The sequence below is a fragment of the Cheilinus undulatus genome, linkage group 17 (assembly GCF_018320785.1).
Source record: "Cheilinus undulatus linkage group 17, ASM1832078v1, whole genome shotgun sequence".
In the NCBI taxonomy this organism is placed as follows: Eukaryota; Metazoa; Chordata; class Actinopteri; order Labriformes; family Labridae; genus Cheilinus; species Cheilinus undulatus.
This window is the reverse complement of record NC_054881.1, coordinates 41,537,424-41,556,820: the sequence shown is the minus strand read 5'-3', so window position 1 is coordinate 41,556,820 and position 19,397 is coordinate 41,537,424. Positions and strand designations below refer to the sequence as shown.

The window sequence follows — 19,397 nt, the reverse complement described above, 5'->3', positions numbered from 1 at the left end:
GAAAAGCAGCCAGAAAAAGTTTGTGTTTTGGGTGAACTTTATGCTTTTAGATCTCACTCTAAGCTCAGAGCAAATCTAAAATATACTGTTTGTGGAGAAAACATTGGCTGAATTTAAGAGTTTGATTTATTGGATTTGGGATCTCTACATCTTGCACAGGGATATCAGCTGAAAACAAGATGGAAGATTGATGTGCTCTGTCCATGTTAAATTAAATCAGCTGAAACAATATAAACATTAGGTTTAAGCTGTGCTCGGCTGCAGACATTAGTCTGCGATGCTGGAGTTAAACTCAATAACATATTCTGCTTTTTGTGTATGCCGTCTGAAATATATTGAGTTTTGTGTTCCCCTCTGGGCGTTGTGTGTTCTGTCTTTTGCTGTGAGAAACTGATTCTGCTGTGTAAACAGTAAATCTGATGAAAAAGTGTCTATATGAAAAGCAGGGAGGAAGCAAGGTGTGCTCACAGGAGGTCCGGGAGCTCCCTGAGGTCCTTTTGGTCCCAGCAAACCACGGGGCCCCTGGAGGGGGGGAACAAAAAGGAAATGAGATTGAGAAAGATATCACACCTGTGAAAGGGCTAATGAATTATTAAACAGCTAAGTCAAGCTTCAAAATGATTCTTCTAGAGACAACCTGGCTTCCTAAATGTCCTTGAGGATATTCTGCAGAGTCAGATGAGATGAAAAGAGCTAAAATACCTTTCTTTCTTATAAATTTACTACACGTTAATTCCCTACAGCTATGCCTATCAAACACTGCTTTGAATTTCTCTGCTTTGCCTCGCAGCCACAGTTACCCTGAAAAGACATGTTGTCCTGGCTGTGTGGATTCAAACCAATTTAGCACACCCTGGTGGACAAAAAGAGTCATAACATGCTCATATCAAGGGCTCCTTGCATGCTCTGTGGGGAATATCCTGCGCAGGAGAGTGGGAGGCTATTATAACAAGCTTGATGTGAGCTCCCCCCTCCAAAGACTCTCTACTGATGTGGCACAAGCATAATAATCAAAAACACTAAAAATCTCCATTTATATGAATATGAGCGGGTGATGTATGATCTCATCAGACCGTGTGATTGTTCCCTATCACAACGACACGCTCCATCATACAGTCTCTCAGTGAAAGGCCGCGTGGCAACGTATGTGATCACTCACTGGTTCACCAGGAAGTCCCCTGGGTCCGATCTCTCCATCATCTCCCTGGGAAAGAGAGAGAGAGAGAGCAGGTCAGAACATGGAGCAAGCGGAGAATGATAATGGAGAGGAAGTGTATGTGTGGATTGAGAGATAATGGAAAGGCGCAAAGAGGAAGAAGAAAAAGGCAGGGGGGATCAGGTTGCGTCAGCTGTGGGTGAGGAGGGCGTGAGAGGGAGATAAGGTGGAGATCAGAAATATGGGAGAGAGAGTGGACATGGGTATGTAGGCCCAAACAAAAACAGGGTATTTCTGTTGTTTGGCAGCGTGAAGCATCATACATAAGGCAAACACGATTCATTTTTTTAAAGGTTTATAATCCACAAGAGAAAAGAAGAAAAACAGAAAAGGAGAGGTGTGAAATTGCACGGTTTTTTACCCTCTCTCCGTCCTCTCCGGGAGCACCAGGAGGTCCAGTAGGTCCAGGTTCGCCCTACAACAGCAAACATGTAGAATAAAGACTCACAAACAAATGGACACACTCTTAAGGCATCACACTCACACACAAAAAAAGAACTCACTCTGTGTCCTTTTTCACCAGGAAGCCCAGCCAAACCATCAAACCCTCGGTCTCCCTGAGGAACGGAGAAAAAACAGTCACATACCTCCTCATGCAGGCTTCAAAAAGACACTTTTAAGGTGGGTGATGATGAAATGTGCTGCATTTAAGTGCATCATGAAACACGCTGGAAAAGAAACCTTAGGTCCAGACTGGCCTGGCATGCCCCTTGCACCATCAGATCCAGAACGACCCTGGAAGTGAAAAAAGAAATGTGCCATGTAAACAACGTGAACTGGAATATAATTGTTTGAATCCATTATTTTCTTAATGTAGCAAAGCTTTCCCACATGAATGAAATCTCTGCTTTGCTTGGGTTTCTGTCATGCTTACCCTTCTGCCAGGCTTTCCAGCAGGTCCTGGGGATCCCATAGGTCCACGAGGTCCCTTAGTAGTAATGACAACCACAAAAAGCTTACTTTAACTTTGTCCAAACTGAAAGGTCACCTAATTCTGTTTTCAAATACTCTTTAAAAGATCCTAAGTTAAGGTCTTTAACATTTTTATACCCCATACCTGTGGACCAGACTCTCCAGACTCTCCCTTCAGTCCTGACACACCAGGAGGGCCCTGAGAAGGAAATAAGCTAAAGATTTAACATCACACCAAATAAAAACAAGTTTTCATCTCAGTTACAAGCTCTTTGTGTATTCATTTCATGAGCCGAGCACGACAATAACTGCTGATCAAATCTGTGACTTTAAATTTCTATCGATTTCCAGCCTTCGTTTTTACGTGAGCTGCATTTGTGAAACTTACCAGAGGGCCGGGTCTGCCCGTCAAACCCATGGGACCTGTGGGGCCACGCATAGCAAGCTGGAAGAAACAGATCAGCAAAATTAAGGAAGACTGAAAAAGACTGAAGGCCGCATATTTAGCAGATATAGGATTAAATATAATGCAATTAAACCTATAAATGTTTGAGTGCACTGGAGCCTGCTTTATTTACATTTTTAATGACTTGTGCTTGAGAGGAACTTGTGGAATAAAACATTCAACAGTGATCATAGTCAGGAAATGCCAAGGATGTATAAAATATACTTCACAACCAGAGTTACATGTTTGAAAAAACATATGTACCATTTACAAAATGACAACTTCATTTAAATACAAGGGAAAAAGCAATAAGAAAAGAGATACAGAACAACAGTGCTATCAAAAGAAGAGACAAAAAGTGACAAAAGTTACTGATAAAAGGACTTCAAATGAAAAAATGCCCCAAAACAAGAAGAAAGCTACAAATATAAAGACATAAAAATAAAACATCAATCATAAAAGCTAAAAATAAAAGACAAAAAAGCATAAATAAACAAGCAAAAGTGCAAAAATAAACCCCAAAATAAATATGACCATGTGAGCGTATGCAGGCATGGACCCTTAATATATCTGGCAAGTATGTGCCTGATTGGACAATCCACACCTAAATTATGATCTACTTCCTGTTTTACACAAATCATGCAAATTCAAGGCCTCGCCACAGACACACCCTTTGATGAAGGATAACCTCCTTAAGAATATTTCATTATCCACGTCGAGTTGATGGATGAAAGCCCTAAGATTTATCAGTCCAGCTATGACCCTTAGAAATGGTGCCAAATAGCCCAATTCCTGCTAATCTATTCAAAACATCAGATTTCCTGTTGGTGATACAATGGCGGCCCAAGAGGCTTTTTTGCAGATCTCCACAAGCCGCATCTGCCCTCAAAATGTCTTAAATCTACGACAAAGTCAAAGGAGGGGGCATTAACTTTGAAAACTGTGAGCTTTTGAGACAATTCTGAATGGCTGCATTGGAGACCCAAGAAATATGACATTTTTCTTTAGACTGGATGCATGTGCAAAGTGGGGCTGAATGATATGGGAGATTTATCTTGATGCCGTTTTACCCCAAACATTGGGATTACAATTTAATTTTTATAGATTAAACTACAGCTGAACAAAATTGATGAGATATCTAATTGTAGTTATTTTGACTCATATTGCAAATTCAATATGGCCTTTTGTATGGAAGGGATGGATCATTTTCATTTCATTCTCATTTTGATAAAGAAAAAAATATGCAAAAATGAAAAAAGGTGAAAATTACAGCTGGCCACATTGCAAATCAATCTAAATTTAAATTGCCTGGTCCTAGAGCAAAGTTTCTTAAAAATGTGAATATGTTAAAGTCACTGTGAACTCCAAAATTAGCGTCTAAACACACTCAATACGTTAGAGTAACATATAACGGACTGGCATTGAGCTAGGCAGCCGTGCTCTGGCCATAGTTCAACCATAAGGTCAGGGGTCAGGCTAATTGCTGGAGTGCTTGTCTATTTTTCACTTGAACCAGACACAGCAGGGATAAACATCAACCTGCTGAAGGTGTGTTTTAAGCCATATGTCATTTGTGACCAAAGCTGGTAAAAACTCCTGCAAGTTCTCCGAGGTCATTTTTGAGTTTTTACACATTATGAAAGTGTAGATTCCAAGCTTCCAAGCGGTGTATCATACACCTCAATCTGAGCATATTTTACAAAGATATGCTCATTTGAATGTTAACTTCTAGTTCCTGTTTGTTCTGAGAAAACCAGGCTCAAAGTTTCAGGACTTTTCCTCCCTTCAGGCAGGCCAGGTAATGGGCGTGAACAATAGAGCCACATTTACACAAAGTCCACCCAAACCAAGCTTCCGAATCAGACTGGTGACACTCATCAAAATACTCCTATAGGAAATCCGCCTTCATCAAACTTTCACTGTCGAATGATCCTGAAGTCGTCCCAAGTCTGTTGAAAATTCTTGCCACTTCTTCATCGTCTCTACTTTTCTTCGCTGCAGGGTGCATCTTAAGGCTTGTTGATAAAGGTGATAACTAGAAACAGCTGTTTTATGTGCCGGGGGGAGGGGAGCCATGCAGTGTTTGTTATTATCCATCTCAATGGGCGAAACTGGGAACAACGGCAGGGTGAGTGGCCAATTATCACCCAGCAGTTTCGCTTTCCCCTCCCCTCAATCTCCCCGCAGAAACTCAGAAAACAGGGCATTTTAAAACACAAAATTAATGCTTTAAATATCACATTTGTGTTACTTTTTTCATCAGTAGTTTAAATGTCGGACTTGCATAAAACCACCAGAATGCCGACTTGCAGGAACTTTATCCGGCTTCGGTCACATTTTTATTTAGTGTTGGGTGATTAAAAGAGGCAAACTGTAGCTTTGTCTCTCTCAAAGCAGCAATAAATCAACCCCTCCTGTCCGTTAGCGTAGCAATGCCAACGTTTACTAAGGTATTTGATGAAAGACACATTCTATTCCTGCCAAGTCTGTCACTAGAAGAGTCTCTAGTGCTAGTCACCACCAAAGGATTTTAATTTTTAAGCTCTTATGGCAGTAACACAGCAGCATAGCAGACAGATGATTCCTCTTTTTTAAATCTGAGAGGATCGTATTTCTCTTCTCACTCCCACAGCATCCTAGAGCAGATATTACTGCCTCATTTTTCATGATTTTGAAGCTTATTTTATATATTAAGAGATGCTTTTGATGGCTGAAATTTGGCCTGGTGGTTCATAACACAGTGTCATAGAACAAACCGAACCTATAGATCATGTTTATCATGTTACAGGGACTTCAAGGGCCTCAAAAGTCCACTGCATGACAGAAAATGTGTAATAATAATCATAATCCTTGCAGATACAATTAGGTACTCACATCACTGGGTGCTGGGGCAACAAGGAAAGAAACATTAAAAAATACAGATACTTCATGCCAAAAAAGGATGGAAAAGAAAAAAGCAGTGCCTTAAACAACAAAAATAAAGGTTAAGAGGAAAAAAGTCAAAGAATAAGGACAGAAAGTAAAAACCAGAACAGAAATGACTGATTCAGAGTGGATAAAAACCTCAATAAAACTATAAATTAAGAAGCAGCAAAGCAAACTAAACCTAAAAGCAATCTGAAAATACCTAAATAAAGAGCAGACACAAAGACATCAGTATTCTGTGTACATTCAAATAAATCCCTGCTGCAGTGTGATGCGTTTATGTGTGAACTCTTACCCTGGCCTGCTGCATGATGGCCTGCATCTGGGCCTCCTGTGCTGACACAGCAGGTCCCTTCTGTCCCGAGTCACCTCCAGTGCTCATCCTGAACTGTGGACACAATCACACATTGTTAAGATAAAGATAAAACCCAGCAGTAGGAAAGCAGAAAAAAAATGTGGCACGACTTTAGTTCTTGTAGCAAAATCAATATTTTAGTTTTTATTTATTCCCAACAGTATCTTAAATATTGTTCTGATAAAGTGTTCCTATCTTCAAAACTATGCAACAGATGTTCAACTAAGCACCATCCCCTAGCTGCCAAACCAAACCCATGAAAGGCAGCGTGTCAAATTCTACCGCCATCTGGTGGTGAAACACACGCATTGCATCCTATTTGAAGTCCCAGCCTTGTGGTGCAACACACGTTTGTTTGGAGCCAGGCATGTTGGGTTGAGTTTCACAGCACACACATCCCTGAGGAGACTGAATGTCGGCGGGTTTACAGATGCTCAGCAGCACGGCGGTGAAATACAGCGCCGGATTTCATCACAGAAACATTGTTACCAAGAAGCACAAATACAAACATTTGATTCAGAATCTCAGGGCTGAGTCAGACCGAATGCTGCACAAACTTTTTCTGCGAATCCCACGGTTACTTCTCTCTGTCTAGGTTTGATTAAATATTGGCGCTTCTCTCCACTATCTCACTCATAATCAAATATATGCAGCTATTTCTCTTTTTCTGCTAGCCAGTCGTTCTGTCTTCGATTCTTTCCCTCCTCATCTTCTCCGCACTTTTTCGTCATTTCTACTTTGCTGGTATGCCTATGCATCATCAAACCTGAACAAAATGTTCTGCTGCATTAGACTGTTGACTGGCAAAGCCAGAGCCAGAGAAAAACACTCTGATTAGAGCTGCTTTGTCATCAGAAAATAAAATGAAGATGCATCACCAGTGGATGAATGTTAAGTGGAGCATGTGGTGGAAAAACACAGCAAAGATTTGTCATTTTGTGCTGCCTTTTAACGATTTCAACACTCCACTGGTGAAAGAAGGGGTGAAACAACAATGCATGTTTCTCATTAGCCTCGGAGCTCAAGGATCAGGTTTCATGTGGAGCTTTTCTGCCAGTGGATACAGCGGAGAGACCGAAGTTCCTGTCCAGACGGAGCCTGACACACGGCTCACCCAGACAGCTCTGTGGACCCCCGAAAACCACAGCCACACATCTGTTCCACCAATCAGCTCCAACAGCAGCTGCAGTTTGGCGCATTTTCCAAATACAACGAAAACAAGAGTAGACATTGAAGGAAGCTGTTAGTGTGGCTGTTTCAGCGTCACAGGCTGAGCAACAAAGAGGAGCAACGCCGTCTGAAGCTGTCACACCATAGCATAGCCTAGGAATGTGGAAAATGATAAAGACAAAACTGTCTTTAAAAATGTAGATAAAGGTAAAGATGTCAAAACTACAGAAGCCCCGGGTGGGTATGTACACATCCATTTATTTTATTCTATTCTAATTTTCCTTGAAAAGGAGATGCTGACTTTTTATGTCATTATTCTTAAACAAAAAACCTCAAGAAAATAATTCTCTTTGTAGAAAAAATAAGTGTTATTATCCTGAAATACAGAAATAAATAAGTGGAGATTTAACCAAATAACAACTTAGCAGGGGGAAACTGAGAATAATGGCGTGTATGGATGCATATCCTCCTAGGTCCCAACAAAACAAGTGAGACTGATTACTGAATGTGAAGAGAGGGTTATTAACGCGGTTATTAAACGGGACATTTTATGCAAAAATCACCTTTTCAGGCTTTTCTAACAAAAGTAAGTGCCCCTGGACTGACCACAATCCCCGCATGTACCAGAAAAATCCATTCCCTCTCCCCCGTCTGTCTCCGCCTTTCAGAAAATATTTCCTGAAACAAGCTGTTCTCTGATTTTCCCCTCATGATGTCACTTGGGGAGTAAGCCACGCCCCCTGGTTCGGTTTGTCCTCCCCACTTGAAAGAAAGTCCCGCCCTCCTCTCCTGATCTTCAGCTGAGAGGAAGATCAGGAGAGCCACATCCATTTCCTGAAGGGGGCGGAGTCAGACAGCTCAGTAACATTTAGGGCACTTTCACATTAGGCCCAGTAGTTTCCAACCACACCGCGGCGTGGTGCAAAATTGCCATCAAATTTACATGCATTTTTTTTTTGTATAACATTTGATACACTGTTCATTCTTGGCAACTGATAATCCACTGGAGGGCATTTTTTATCATTTATCAGAATGTATCCAGAAGTGTTTACTGTTTTTACTGGACAGTGAAGGTTCAGTGTTGGGTCAAGAAGTAGGCACTTAGGGAGAGAAATCCCTTAGAGAGTCCTAGAGAGTCCATTATTGGCACTTGCAATAATGGATGGACAGACACACGTAAAAATGGATAAATGGAAATAAATAAAGGGGAAAAAAGAATAAATACAGATTAAATTCATAGCCAAGTGTTCTAATTTTTGCAGCCCTAACTTTTCTTTAGGTTCCTCCTGACAGAATAAAGAGGAAGAATAATCTTCTATTTAAACTTGAAGGCTATTCGTTAAATTTAACAAGCAAAGGCATTTTACCTTACAGATATTACGCAAGTAAAAGTATTTCAATAACTAAATAAAAATATTTATAAACAGTTTGAGAATCTTGTTTTCTATGACATGATGATTACAGTCACATCAACAGGTCTGACCAGAAGAAAACCCCCTCAGAGGTGTTCAACAGAATCAACAATCAGTCGATGTTTAGTCTATATTTTCTCAATTTTTCCCCTGAACTTGAAATGACTCAGGCATGTTTTGCTGTTTGTTTATTCTAACATCTGTTTTTTTACTTACAGGCAGCATCAGGACAGTTCCAGGAGGTCCTGGCAGACCATCAGCACCAGGAAGACCAGGTCGACCCGGAGGACCCTGATGCAGAAAACGGCACATAAACATAAATGCGTTTATTTTCAGTGTTTTTTTTCCAGCTTTGAAGATATTTAAGGCATCTGGGATATTACACTCACCCTCTCTCCTACATCTCCAGGACTGCCTGGTGGGCCAGAAGCACCCGGGGGTCCTGGGAGACCCTATTTACAGTGATAAAAACATCTCATTTTACACACATCATACATGCATACATACATAATGCAGCACAAAGGAGGAGTCATGTTTGCTCTGCTAAAGTTTTCCGCCGTTATCTCACAAAGTGCTCACACATGGGAGGAAGGAATGCATGAGGCAATATGGGACAGCTTGTTGAGTTGTAAATCCTTTGTGCGAGGCGCTCTTTATTTGTCTATAGCTCAACGCTTGAATGGCTCGCCTCAACGGGACTCCATCTGCAGGGTGTCAAGAGCAACTGTGTCTGAAAAATCGTCCTAGATAAATAATTAAGTTCCCCAACATCTGGGCGAGTCCATATCTCTTCAGGGGGACTGTTTTTGGACACTCCCTTTGCATGAGGAAACAGGCAGGGAGGGATTTTCCTTTTTTATTATCTAGAGCACTGAGACAGCTTCAAATACAGATAATACAAAGTTTAATCAGCTCTAATTCTTTTATTACAAAGACTTATGTAACTTGTCATGGGACTAGAAGAAAAATCAAAACAAGAAGCAAAAAAAATGACTTACTGTTGGCCCCTCAGGCCCAGCCGGACCCTCCACCAGCATCCCCTGAAACACAGAAGCAGACACATCATTAAAGACCACAAAACTTTAATGGTTTCCCTCATAAATATTCAACAATCCTGAGTGTTTGCTCTGCCCATCAATACAGCAATTCCTCTAAAGCTGTTATGAGTGCGTGTTCCAGCAAAAGTGCCACCTCATAGTTCGCTTATTAATGTGCATTCTTGCCGCTTACAATGAATTCACAAAGGCTGGACGGCTGCAGAGACGCCCTGAGGTGCTCTCTTATCTGAGTGAGCTGAGTGCTTCAAGCAGTAATGTGAAAAAGAAACTGATAAGTGATTATCTCAAGAGAGGCTCTGTGTTGGGGCTGAATAATATCAGCAAGAGAGTGACTTCAGTAGGGCTGAACAAATGGCAAAAATACTGAGATTCAATATGCGATTATTATTAGGTTCTTCATCTGGTGTATTTTTCAACAAATTACAACGAAAAATAATTCTATATTATAACCTACATTCAACCAGGAGCACTCTCATCATCATTTTATGCAAAATGGAGCAGCAGTTTAACTTGGCAGAGAAGGCTCTGCTGCAAAGATGCTCCCTGAGTTATTCAAGCAGCTGCTTTGACTTTTCAGGGAGGGCATAGCTAGAAACCCCTGTATGTATAGATACATTTATGAGAATGAATACTGAAAATAATAAAATAATTTTAGAAGCATTTAAGTTGATTCAGCATTAGCCTTGCCCTCATGTTTGTCATATTTCTGCAGTATTTTATTCTCATGTAGCGCCTCTTGCAAACCTCATGTGTCGTGTCCATCTCATTTGTGCCCTGCTTGCATTCCTAATGTCCTTCCCCTTGTGCTGCCATGTTTGTTGTACTTTCTCCTGCTCTATGACATCACCTCTGCCGACCTCACTGAACAAACAATTGATTTTATTACACTTCAGTTCATATTAGCAATTAATTTGAAAAAATCTATACTTGGACAAGAGGATATGATATATCACCAGACATAATATCATGATACTATGCTGTATCAACTTGTTCTCCCAACCCTAGCAGCTCTAAGCTATAAAGGAGGTGGCTGGGGTGGGGGAGGTGAAGCCTTACCAGCAAGGCAGTGTGTTGCATTCGCATCGCTGCATTTGAATGGATCACTGTGCTTAGCTGTGATCTGGGTGGCAAAAATTGGCATCAGCTGGCTATTGGGTGATCATGGCTGGGGGTGTTATCAACATTAGGTAGAATGAACTAGGGCAGAACAATTAAAAATATCTAATTGCAATCACTTTTGCTCAAGAAAGGAGGATTTTTGTAACTGTTCTAAAAGAAAAACACTTGAATGTTGCATAATGTGAGTAAAATCTCTGCTGCTGCAGAACATGAATGTATTAAACTGATGTTTTGACACATTTCAAGTTAAAGTTAACTCCAACTTCTGCAATTTGTAAATTGCAGCATGCCATATTGCAATTTAATCTAATTTGCGAGTAATTTCCCAGCCCTAGACTTCAGTGCCTTTTTCTTGTTCTATAAATTAGAACACAAAGACAGTATTTTACTTAAAGTAGAGAGTTTTCATAGGCTTAAATATGGGCACTTGTGTTTGTGAACGCATGCTGATTGGAGGTTTTGTACAGGTGTTTATGTTTGTTGTTTGTATGTAGGAATCCAGTGATTAAATCACTTCTGTGTGTTAATTTGCTTACTTATTTACTCCTGCCTGTCTGTGCTGTGATTTTATTTAAAAATGAATTTAAAGAGGTTTATAAATCTAAGGTCTTCACTACAGGAGAAAAAGTGCTTCACAATAATGTTTTTGATATTGCTATGTTGATATGAAGTATAATAAAAGAACTAAAGAATGTATATTAGCCTTAGCCGTATTTATGTGTAGCATGTTTCTCCTGAATCCAACATTAGTCAAGCTTTGTTTACTGCTAATTTTACTGCAATTATTCTGAGGATAGCTGAGAGTTAGCTTGAGTTTCATCTGACTGCATGAAAATCATGTTAGAGCAGGTATAGCATCGCTTGCTCGAACAACCACCGACTGCACCAAAAGTGAAGTTATCCACTGAGTTAGAGTTCCTGCCTGTGACTTTAAGTGATCCTAAAGGACACTTTTGTAGTTTTGAATGCTCTGTATGACTTTAATTAAGGTTGGCCGTAGACTGTGGGATTCCAAGCCTGATTTGAGGCAAGATTTTCCTCCTGACGATCGTGGGGGCGTATCCTGAGTGGAGCCTTGCCACAAACATTTATTTGTCTGAATATTCCCCTAGAGTGTGGTGTCAACACCATTGTTTTACTGATCCAAATCACATCGTGGCCTCCCAGACGCCAAATCATAAAAATCAGACATGTTTTTAAATCATTTAAGTGCATTTTAACCAGACAAACTGTACTTCTTCCACCTCTAATTATTTCCAAATAGATGACATGTTACTGTGGTAAATGAGAGCAAATTTATCAGGGATGAAGACATATAGTTGCACAGTTACGCTCAGGAAGTGTCTCACATTTTCCATTTTATTGTCAAGATGAGATGTTAACAACAACGATGAATGAAACGCCAGTCCAAAACCTTAATTATATTTACGTGATCTGGCCATGGAGTTGTTTTTTATGATATTTGTGTTTTAAATTGGCTACTCTTGTTTCTAGACTGTGGAAAAACATCTGGATGGTAAATATATTTCATGTGTATAGCCTTATCATAGTCTCTCCTTGGTCTTTTAAGCCTGTTTGTCAGGGTTTAGAGCCACCTTGAGGAGCTTTAAGTCGTGATCATTTTGACCCCCCTTCTGGACCGCTGTATCAAGTCTGCCTGCACTTATACATTGTTGAATGGTGCTTTTTCCTCTCAATGAAGATGATTTTTGGAGGGAAAGGGGCTGAAGCACTCCCGCTTATATGCATGGCTCATAGAATGACATTCAGTTTATCAGCAATCGTTGAAGCAGTAGTAAAGACACCAACAAACCTTATTCTGCTTCTTTTTACCTGTCAAATTCAACACTTTCACCAAAATCTGCTTTTGAAATGCACACATTAAGCTTCTTTTTCTGTACTGACACCTACCCTTTAATCATTGTTACAAGCAATCAAAATGAATGTATAGAAATGATCATGTAGTCATTGATTATCTTGTCTGCCTTTTTAAAGCATAAAGATGAATCCTAATTGTTTTGAATTAATGTTGTAACCAGTTTAAAAACTCCTCAGAGAAGCTTTAATTTATGCATGGACAAAAACTTAAATCACTCAATGATTGCATCACTTTAAATTTCTAACTTCAACTGCACTAACAAAGCAGTGAGCTGCTTCAGCTCAGCCTGTTCTCACGGATGCTTTGTTGCAGCTCTGCGGCTGCAGAGATATTGTTCTGTTTGTTTGCTCTTGTGGTGACTTCTTGGTTTCCTGCTATGTTACGAGGACAGAAACCCATTCTTTGTCCAAGCTTTTGAAAACATTAAATTTGTTCTTTTTATATCTTACAAGCCATATTCATCAAGGATTTCATCATCAAAGGAGCTTTTGCTATGTGCTTGGAGACTAAGCTGTAGGTCTTTATTCTTTTGTCACCTACTTGCACTGATCATGCCTTCTTTTCAATGAGAAAAGTTTTTTTCTCCAGAGGTAGAATGTAGATAATTACATTTATTCAAATGACTGTAACTGCATAGCTTTTTGGGTACTTGCACTTTTTTGAGTACATTTTGATGTCAGTACTTTTACTTCTAGTTAAGTTTTAAGCAGAGTAACTGTACTTTTACGCTCTTGTGCTTTTCTACCTCTGTTGATTTATACAGTAGCAGATAGCAAGAGAATGATTCTACTTCACATCCCAAATAAGCTGATGACTGCTGGGATTCTTTTGCTCATGTCTCATTTTTGATGGGAGATGCACCATGAGTGAGGTTATCTGCTGGGTTTGAGCTACTTTAGGTGTTCCCAATCGATGCATTGTGACTATTCTTCATCAGCATGTGTTGCTTTGCTATAGGAATGACTCTCAGCTTTGTTGTTGCCAGATGAGACCCACCTTTCCACAGATTTTCATGAGTTACTGCAGCTCTGTCATACTGTAAATGTTTATTTCAAACTTCAGCTTAAATGTACGCAGTATGGCAGAATATAGACACTTTAAAAGTGTGAAATTTAACTCTGTGAGTTTAATTAGCACTAGCAACTTTGCTGTTTGTTTTACTTTATTATAAAGGTGTGATCTTGCCTGAACTACCTGGTTGGAGATCTATTCTCCTGTTACCTCTGCCATGGAGGTCATGTGATCGCACGGTTTGTTGTTTGTTTGTTTGTTTGTTAGCAACATAACTCAAAAAGTCATGGATGGTTTTTATGAAATTTTCAGGAAATGTCAGAAATGGCATAAGAAAGAACTGATTTGATTTTGGGAGTGATCTGGATCACCGTCTGGATCCAGGAATTTTTTTAAAGGATTCTGTACTATTGGGAGATAGGGCTTATGGTGGAGGTCTGTGCTGTTACCACTTTACACCAGGAGATGGCAGTCATGAGTAACTTCAATCCCAGCAGCATTTTTTGGTGTGTTTCTATTCAAAGTTTTGGAGTTTACAGAGTTTGAAAGACGCATGCCCGGTCGAGGAGACGAGTCAGAGCACAACAAAGAGAAAAACAGCGAATTGTAGCGAGAATACTCACAATGCTGGGAGGAATAGAGAAATATTCACCCTCTGCCATGACTTTCAGTCATCTGGTGAGACCAAGATCATATTTTACTGTACAACTCTTTAGCAGCTACTCGGTACTTATAGACCAGTACTTTTACTAAAGCAAATTCTAACCAGAGAAACTGCACTTTCACTGGAGTACAGCAGTATTAATTTTGGCAGCTATTTTTAATTTTAGTCTTAGTTTTAGTCTTGAAAAGAAATGCATTTTAGTTTTAGTCACATTTTATTTATTTCTATCCTTTTTAGTTTTAGTCCATAAAAAGTACTCATGTTTTAGTCTTTGCTTTTAGTCAAAACATTTATTTTCTTGCTTAAATCTGGTACCAAATCATGGTAGTGTGTTCTCTGTCTAACCTGGGGTCCCTGCTGTCTACAGCTGAGAGACAGAATAGATACAGATGCATTGTTTTTTGACAAATTTACCCACAGTGGAGAAATATCACAGATTTTGAATGTCTGACAAAAACTACATTACATTTGAGTCTAGTTTTAGTCATCTTGATGAAAACTAAACTTAGTTTTTGTCAGTTTTAGTCATTACAGATCTATTTTTATCCTTTGCCACCAACCTTGGCGTCACCATGGACAGTGATTTTAAACTCAACAGTCGTTAAATCAGGCTTTTATCACCTTCGTCTAATATCAAAAGTTAAGCCGTTTTTATCTTTCGAGCACTTTGAGCAAGTCATGCACGCTCTTATTTCTTCACGCCTGGACTACTGTAATGCATTTTATACCGGCACCTCGCATAGCACACTTTCACACTTACAAGTAGTCCAGAACTCTGCTGCTCGACTTTTAACAGGAACCAAAAACACATGAACATATCACACCAATTCTTGCATCTTTGCATTGGCTTCCTGTTATTTTAGAATTGATTTTAAGATTTTATTGTTTGTTTTTAAAGCTTTGAATGGACAGGCCCCACAGTACATCTCGGACCTCATCCAAATTTATACACCAGCGCGCACTTTTAGGTCTGAAGGCCAGCTCCAGCTCGTGACGCCTAAGACGAGACTTAAAACCAGGTGGGACTGGGCATTTTCTGTGGACGGCCCTAAACTCTGGCACGCTCTGCCCCCCATATCCAAACAGCCCCCACCGTGGAGTGTTTTTAGTCTCGTCTTAAGACCCATTTTTATTCCTTAGCTTTTAACACCACGTGAGTTGTGTGGTCCCCTGTGTCTTTTTATTATTTTATTTATTTCTATTGTAATTATCTTCTTTTTTTAACATTTTGTATTTATATTCATTGTCTTTAGCTACTATCCCTTGTTTTAATATATTCTCTTGGTTTTACTGTTTTTTTTCTGAGCATTGGTAGAACATTTGTTTTGTTTTTAAATGACGTTTTGTGAAGCACTTTGGAAACGTTCAGTTTATAAAATGTGCTATATAAATAAAGTGGATTGGATTGGATTTTTGTTAGTCTAGTTTTTGACATGGAAGAAAAGGCTGTCGACAACCTGTTTTGTCATATTTCTGTTGACGAAATTAATGCTGGAGTACAGTAGTTTTGCACTTCCTCCTCCTCTGTCTATCACTCATGGCAACTACCGACACCTACCCCAATGGCAGCAGTTAACAGTATTAAAAACTGCAGTGTAGAAATAGTCAATCTTGTAGCTGACGATCATTTTTGCTCTTAGAGGTCATAACAAGGTCAACTTGAATATCAGACTGCTTAACAAAGAGTTAGAAACTCCTCACAGGGTCTGCGTTCATGTTTGTGCAACTGTTTGGCGCTTTTCTGGTTACAAAAGGCACGACACACTGGGTGGTGATGCAAACGGCTTCTCAAAACATGCGTACACAAATATAAAAAGGGTCATATAGGAGGGGGAGTCACTCTTTTTTACCCTCACATGTAAACATCACTCAGGCTTGTATACTGAGAGGAGCGTGGTGACATCTTGTTTGAAGTGAAGCAGCTGCCGCTGTAGTAGACATATTAAGTCTTTCTGTGTCTGGTTTACCTTTGCAGTTAAAGAATAAGCACTGTGCTAATTCTCACAGTGTTACCTGTATTTACATGTAAGTATCTGAAATAAGTTTGGATCTTTTCCACCTGTGAGTGTTTATAAAAAGCTTAGGTTTTTGGCCGAGAGGGGAGGAAAAGTCTTTCTTTCTCCTTTTGTTCTATCCTTCCATCCCCCCTGTGTTTACACACTACCCACACTTTGTTTAGAGATTATTGACCATCCCTGCATGGCTGTCCTCCAAATGTTTATTCTGCCGTCCTGATGACCAGCCAGGAGCAAGGCCTATGAGTAAAGTCTTTAGGCCTCAAGGAGTGTGTTTGGATCTGGGATTTTCATTCAGAAGCGAGGGCTGGATTGTGTTTAGACGTGGATCATTTGTATGTGCTCACAAATATAAACATCCACGCATGCATGTGCAATGCGGAGCATGCATCTGTTGCCTGAGTATGTTGTTTAAATAGTGATACTCACAGGCTCAATAACAGCTGGTTCTCCCTTCTGTCCCTTCTCGCCCCGAACGCCGTCGACCTAAACACAAGAAAACAAACACAATCAGACCCTCTCCTTCTTCACCAAGTAAACAGCTCATCCTCGAGTGTCCTTCCATTGTTCTTTACCTGTCCGTAGTACTCATCGGTCTCAGCAGGTAGGACTTTGTCAGCTTTGTCGCTGTAATCCAGGTCCCCATAGGCGTCATAGACATCCAGGTCAGTGTAGTCGGTGATGGGGTCCTCTGTGAACACGTCCAGGTCAGTATAGTCACCCTCACCTTCAGCGCCGAGGCCCGTTCCAGTGGCGATGGACCCTCCGCGTCCGGTGCCAGCGCTGGCAGATCCACCCCCAGTAGAGGAACCTCCCGCAGAGACTGAACCGCCTCCAACGGACACAGAACTTCCACCGCCCCCGAGGGTGATGGTAGAACTACTGCTGCTGCTGCCTCCTCCACCTACGTGAACTGTGCTACTGCTGCCGCCGCCGCCGCCGCCTCCATCAATGTGGACTGTGCTGCTGCTGCCACCTCCATCAATGTGGACTGTGCTGCTGCTGCCACCTCCACCGATGTTGACCGTGTCCACACCATAATCATAAGCATCGCCATAGTCGTCATAGGCTGCACCAACCTGTAAAACGGAAGATATCTTCAGTCATAGTTTAACTACAGTGATATATGACAGGACAGATGGGAGGGGAGACAAACAACACCAACACCTGGAAAATTTGTCTTTATTTCAATGGCAAAGTGCTGTAATATGTGTAAAATTTTAATTCCCTGAAGCTGAACAGAATGTATTTTAAATTATCTAAAATTGTAAGGTGTATAAAAGTGGACATAGCCTCTTGATTCAACAGTGAAGCCAATGTAGAGAAGCATTCAGCCTGTATTCTTGCTCATCACCAGAAGGGGGCAACTCAGCTGGCTGCAACATTTTCTTAATGTGGTAAACAGTCTTTCAGGTCTTATTTAATGTAGAACAATGTTAAGAAATCATGATTCCAGTCATGGCAAAATAGATGCTAAAGCTGACTATATTTTAGGGTGTCACTATCTATGACACAAAATCTGCTTCTACAGAAATCTACAGTCTTCCTCAATTATACAAAAGAAAATCTTCCTTAAGATTTATTTTTGCTTGTTAAATGAGCCAAAATAAGCTATTTGTGTGTTTTAAGCCACTGTTAGTCCATGAATTCACATTTGCCAGCCCTAACTCCCATCAAGAAATTATTCAGACCCCCTACACGTTTTTCAAGTTTGTTATGTTGTCTGATGCTACAGTTAAAAAAAAAAAAAAAAAAAAAAAACATTCTTTTCATTCACATTAAAGGGCCCTTGGCTTTCACATGGAGATTTTTTGTGAACTCCATCCAAGGTTTCCTGCCTTTTGCACCGAGGAGAGTCTTCTGTCTATCCACTCTGCCATAAGCCCAGATCACTGGAGGGCTGCAGTGATGGCTGTACTTCTGGAACTTAGTCCCATCTCCACACACAGGTTTTCTGAAGCTCAGTCAGTGACCATCAGGTTCTGGATAACCTCTCTTACTAAGGCCCTTCTCCTCGGGCTCAGTTTGGCACAACAACCTTGGAGAATTTGAGAATTATGGAGGCCTTTATGAACCTTCAATGAAGCAGAATCTGTGCCTTGCAGCAGTCCTGTCTCTGAGCTCTGCAGGCCTTCCAAAGAGAGGTGTGTGCCTTTACAAATCACATCCAATCAATTTCATTTACCACAGGTGGACTCCAATCAAGCTGTGGAAACATCTCAGCAAATATCAGGAGAAATGGGAGCAACCTGAGTTAAATTCAGAGTGTTTGTAAAGGGTCTAACTACCTATGTCAATGTGATATTTTAGTTTTTATTTTTAACTAGACCAAAATTGCAATTTCAGCTGAAATTGCTTGGGGATGCTGAGAGCGGAATTGTGGAATATATGCTGAAAATAGCCAAAAGCATAGAAATAACTGAAAATAGCATGAAAATAGCATAAATAGCATAAGATGGCATAAAAGTAGCTGAAAATGGCATTTAATAGCTCAAAAAAGGATATCAATAGCTGAAAGCAGCCTTAAAAAGCAGAGAAATGCCCTCAAAATAGCTGAAAATAGCATAAAAATAGCTGATTTTGACCTAAAATTAGCTGAGAATTGCATTTAGTGGCTGAAAATAGCATGAAATTAGTTGAAAATAGCATAAAAATAGCTGGTTTTGGCCTCAAAGTAGCTGAAAATTGCATTCAATGGCTGAAAAAAGCACAGAAATGGCTGAAAATAGCATAAAAATAGCATAAAATAGCACAAGATTGCATCAAAAAAAGGCAGAAAATTGCCTAAAAATAGCTGAAAGTGGCCTTAAAATAGCTGAAAACAGCATAAAAATAGCTGATTTTGGCCTAAAAGTAGCATTCAATGGCTGAAAAAAAACATAGAAATAGCTGAAAATAGCATGAAAATAGCTATATTTTACAAATTACAAAAGTTAGACGAGAGAAAAGTTATAGCAGACGAATGACGAAGAAAATGATTTTTTAAAAGTTTAAACGGTGTCGATACAACAAAGTATAAAGGAGGAGCTAGCCAGCACGGAAGAAGAATAATAAAAACAATGGCTGATGTGAATATCAATAGTGTTTTTGCTCAGCATCCCCACTTGTAAGCTTGCATAAATGTCTAAAATTCTGTTTCCACTTTCTCATTATGGAGTCTTGAGTGGAGCTTAATGAGAATAAAAATGTTTTGTTTTTTTTCCAACTGTAGGATCA

The 19,397-nt window shown here is 40.0% G+C and overlaps 1 protein-coding gene across 2 annotated transcripts in view; it reads right to left on the bottom strand.

Moving 5' to 3' along the window:
• The window catches only part of col5a1 (procollagen, type V, alpha 1), a 164,141-nt gene that overhangs the window by 55,437 nt on the left and 89,307 nt on the right, over window positions 1-19,397 (bottom strand). For both annotated transcript variants that reach the window (XM_041811099.1, XM_041811100.1), the window contains exons 8-21: window positions 16,757-17,260; window positions 16,611-16,667; window positions 9,434-9,475; window positions 8,825-8,887; window positions 8,652-8,726; window positions 5,794-5,886; window positions 2,517-2,573; window positions 2,274-2,327; window positions 2,091-2,144; window positions 1,898-1,951; window positions 1,720-1,773; window positions 1,578-1,631; window positions 1,160-1,204; window positions 469-522 (exon numbers count right to left, since the gene is read on the bottom strand). In XM_041811099.1, the coding sequence (XP_041667033.1) occupies window positions 469-522; window positions 1,160-1,204; window positions 1,578-1,631; window positions 1,720-1,773; window positions 1,898-1,951; window positions 2,091-2,144; window positions 2,274-2,327; window positions 2,517-2,573; window positions 5,794-5,886; window positions 8,652-8,726; window positions 8,825-8,887; window positions 9,434-9,475; window positions 16,611-16,667; window positions 16,757-17,260 (1,260 nt within the window). The remainder of the gene's footprint in view (window positions 1-468; window positions 523-1,159; window positions 1,205-1,577; window positions 1,632-1,719; window positions 1,774-1,897; window positions 1,952-2,090; window positions 2,145-2,273; window positions 2,328-2,516; window positions 2,574-5,793; window positions 5,887-8,651; window positions 8,727-8,824; window positions 8,888-9,433; window positions 9,476-16,610; window positions 16,668-16,756; window positions 17,261-19,397) is intronic.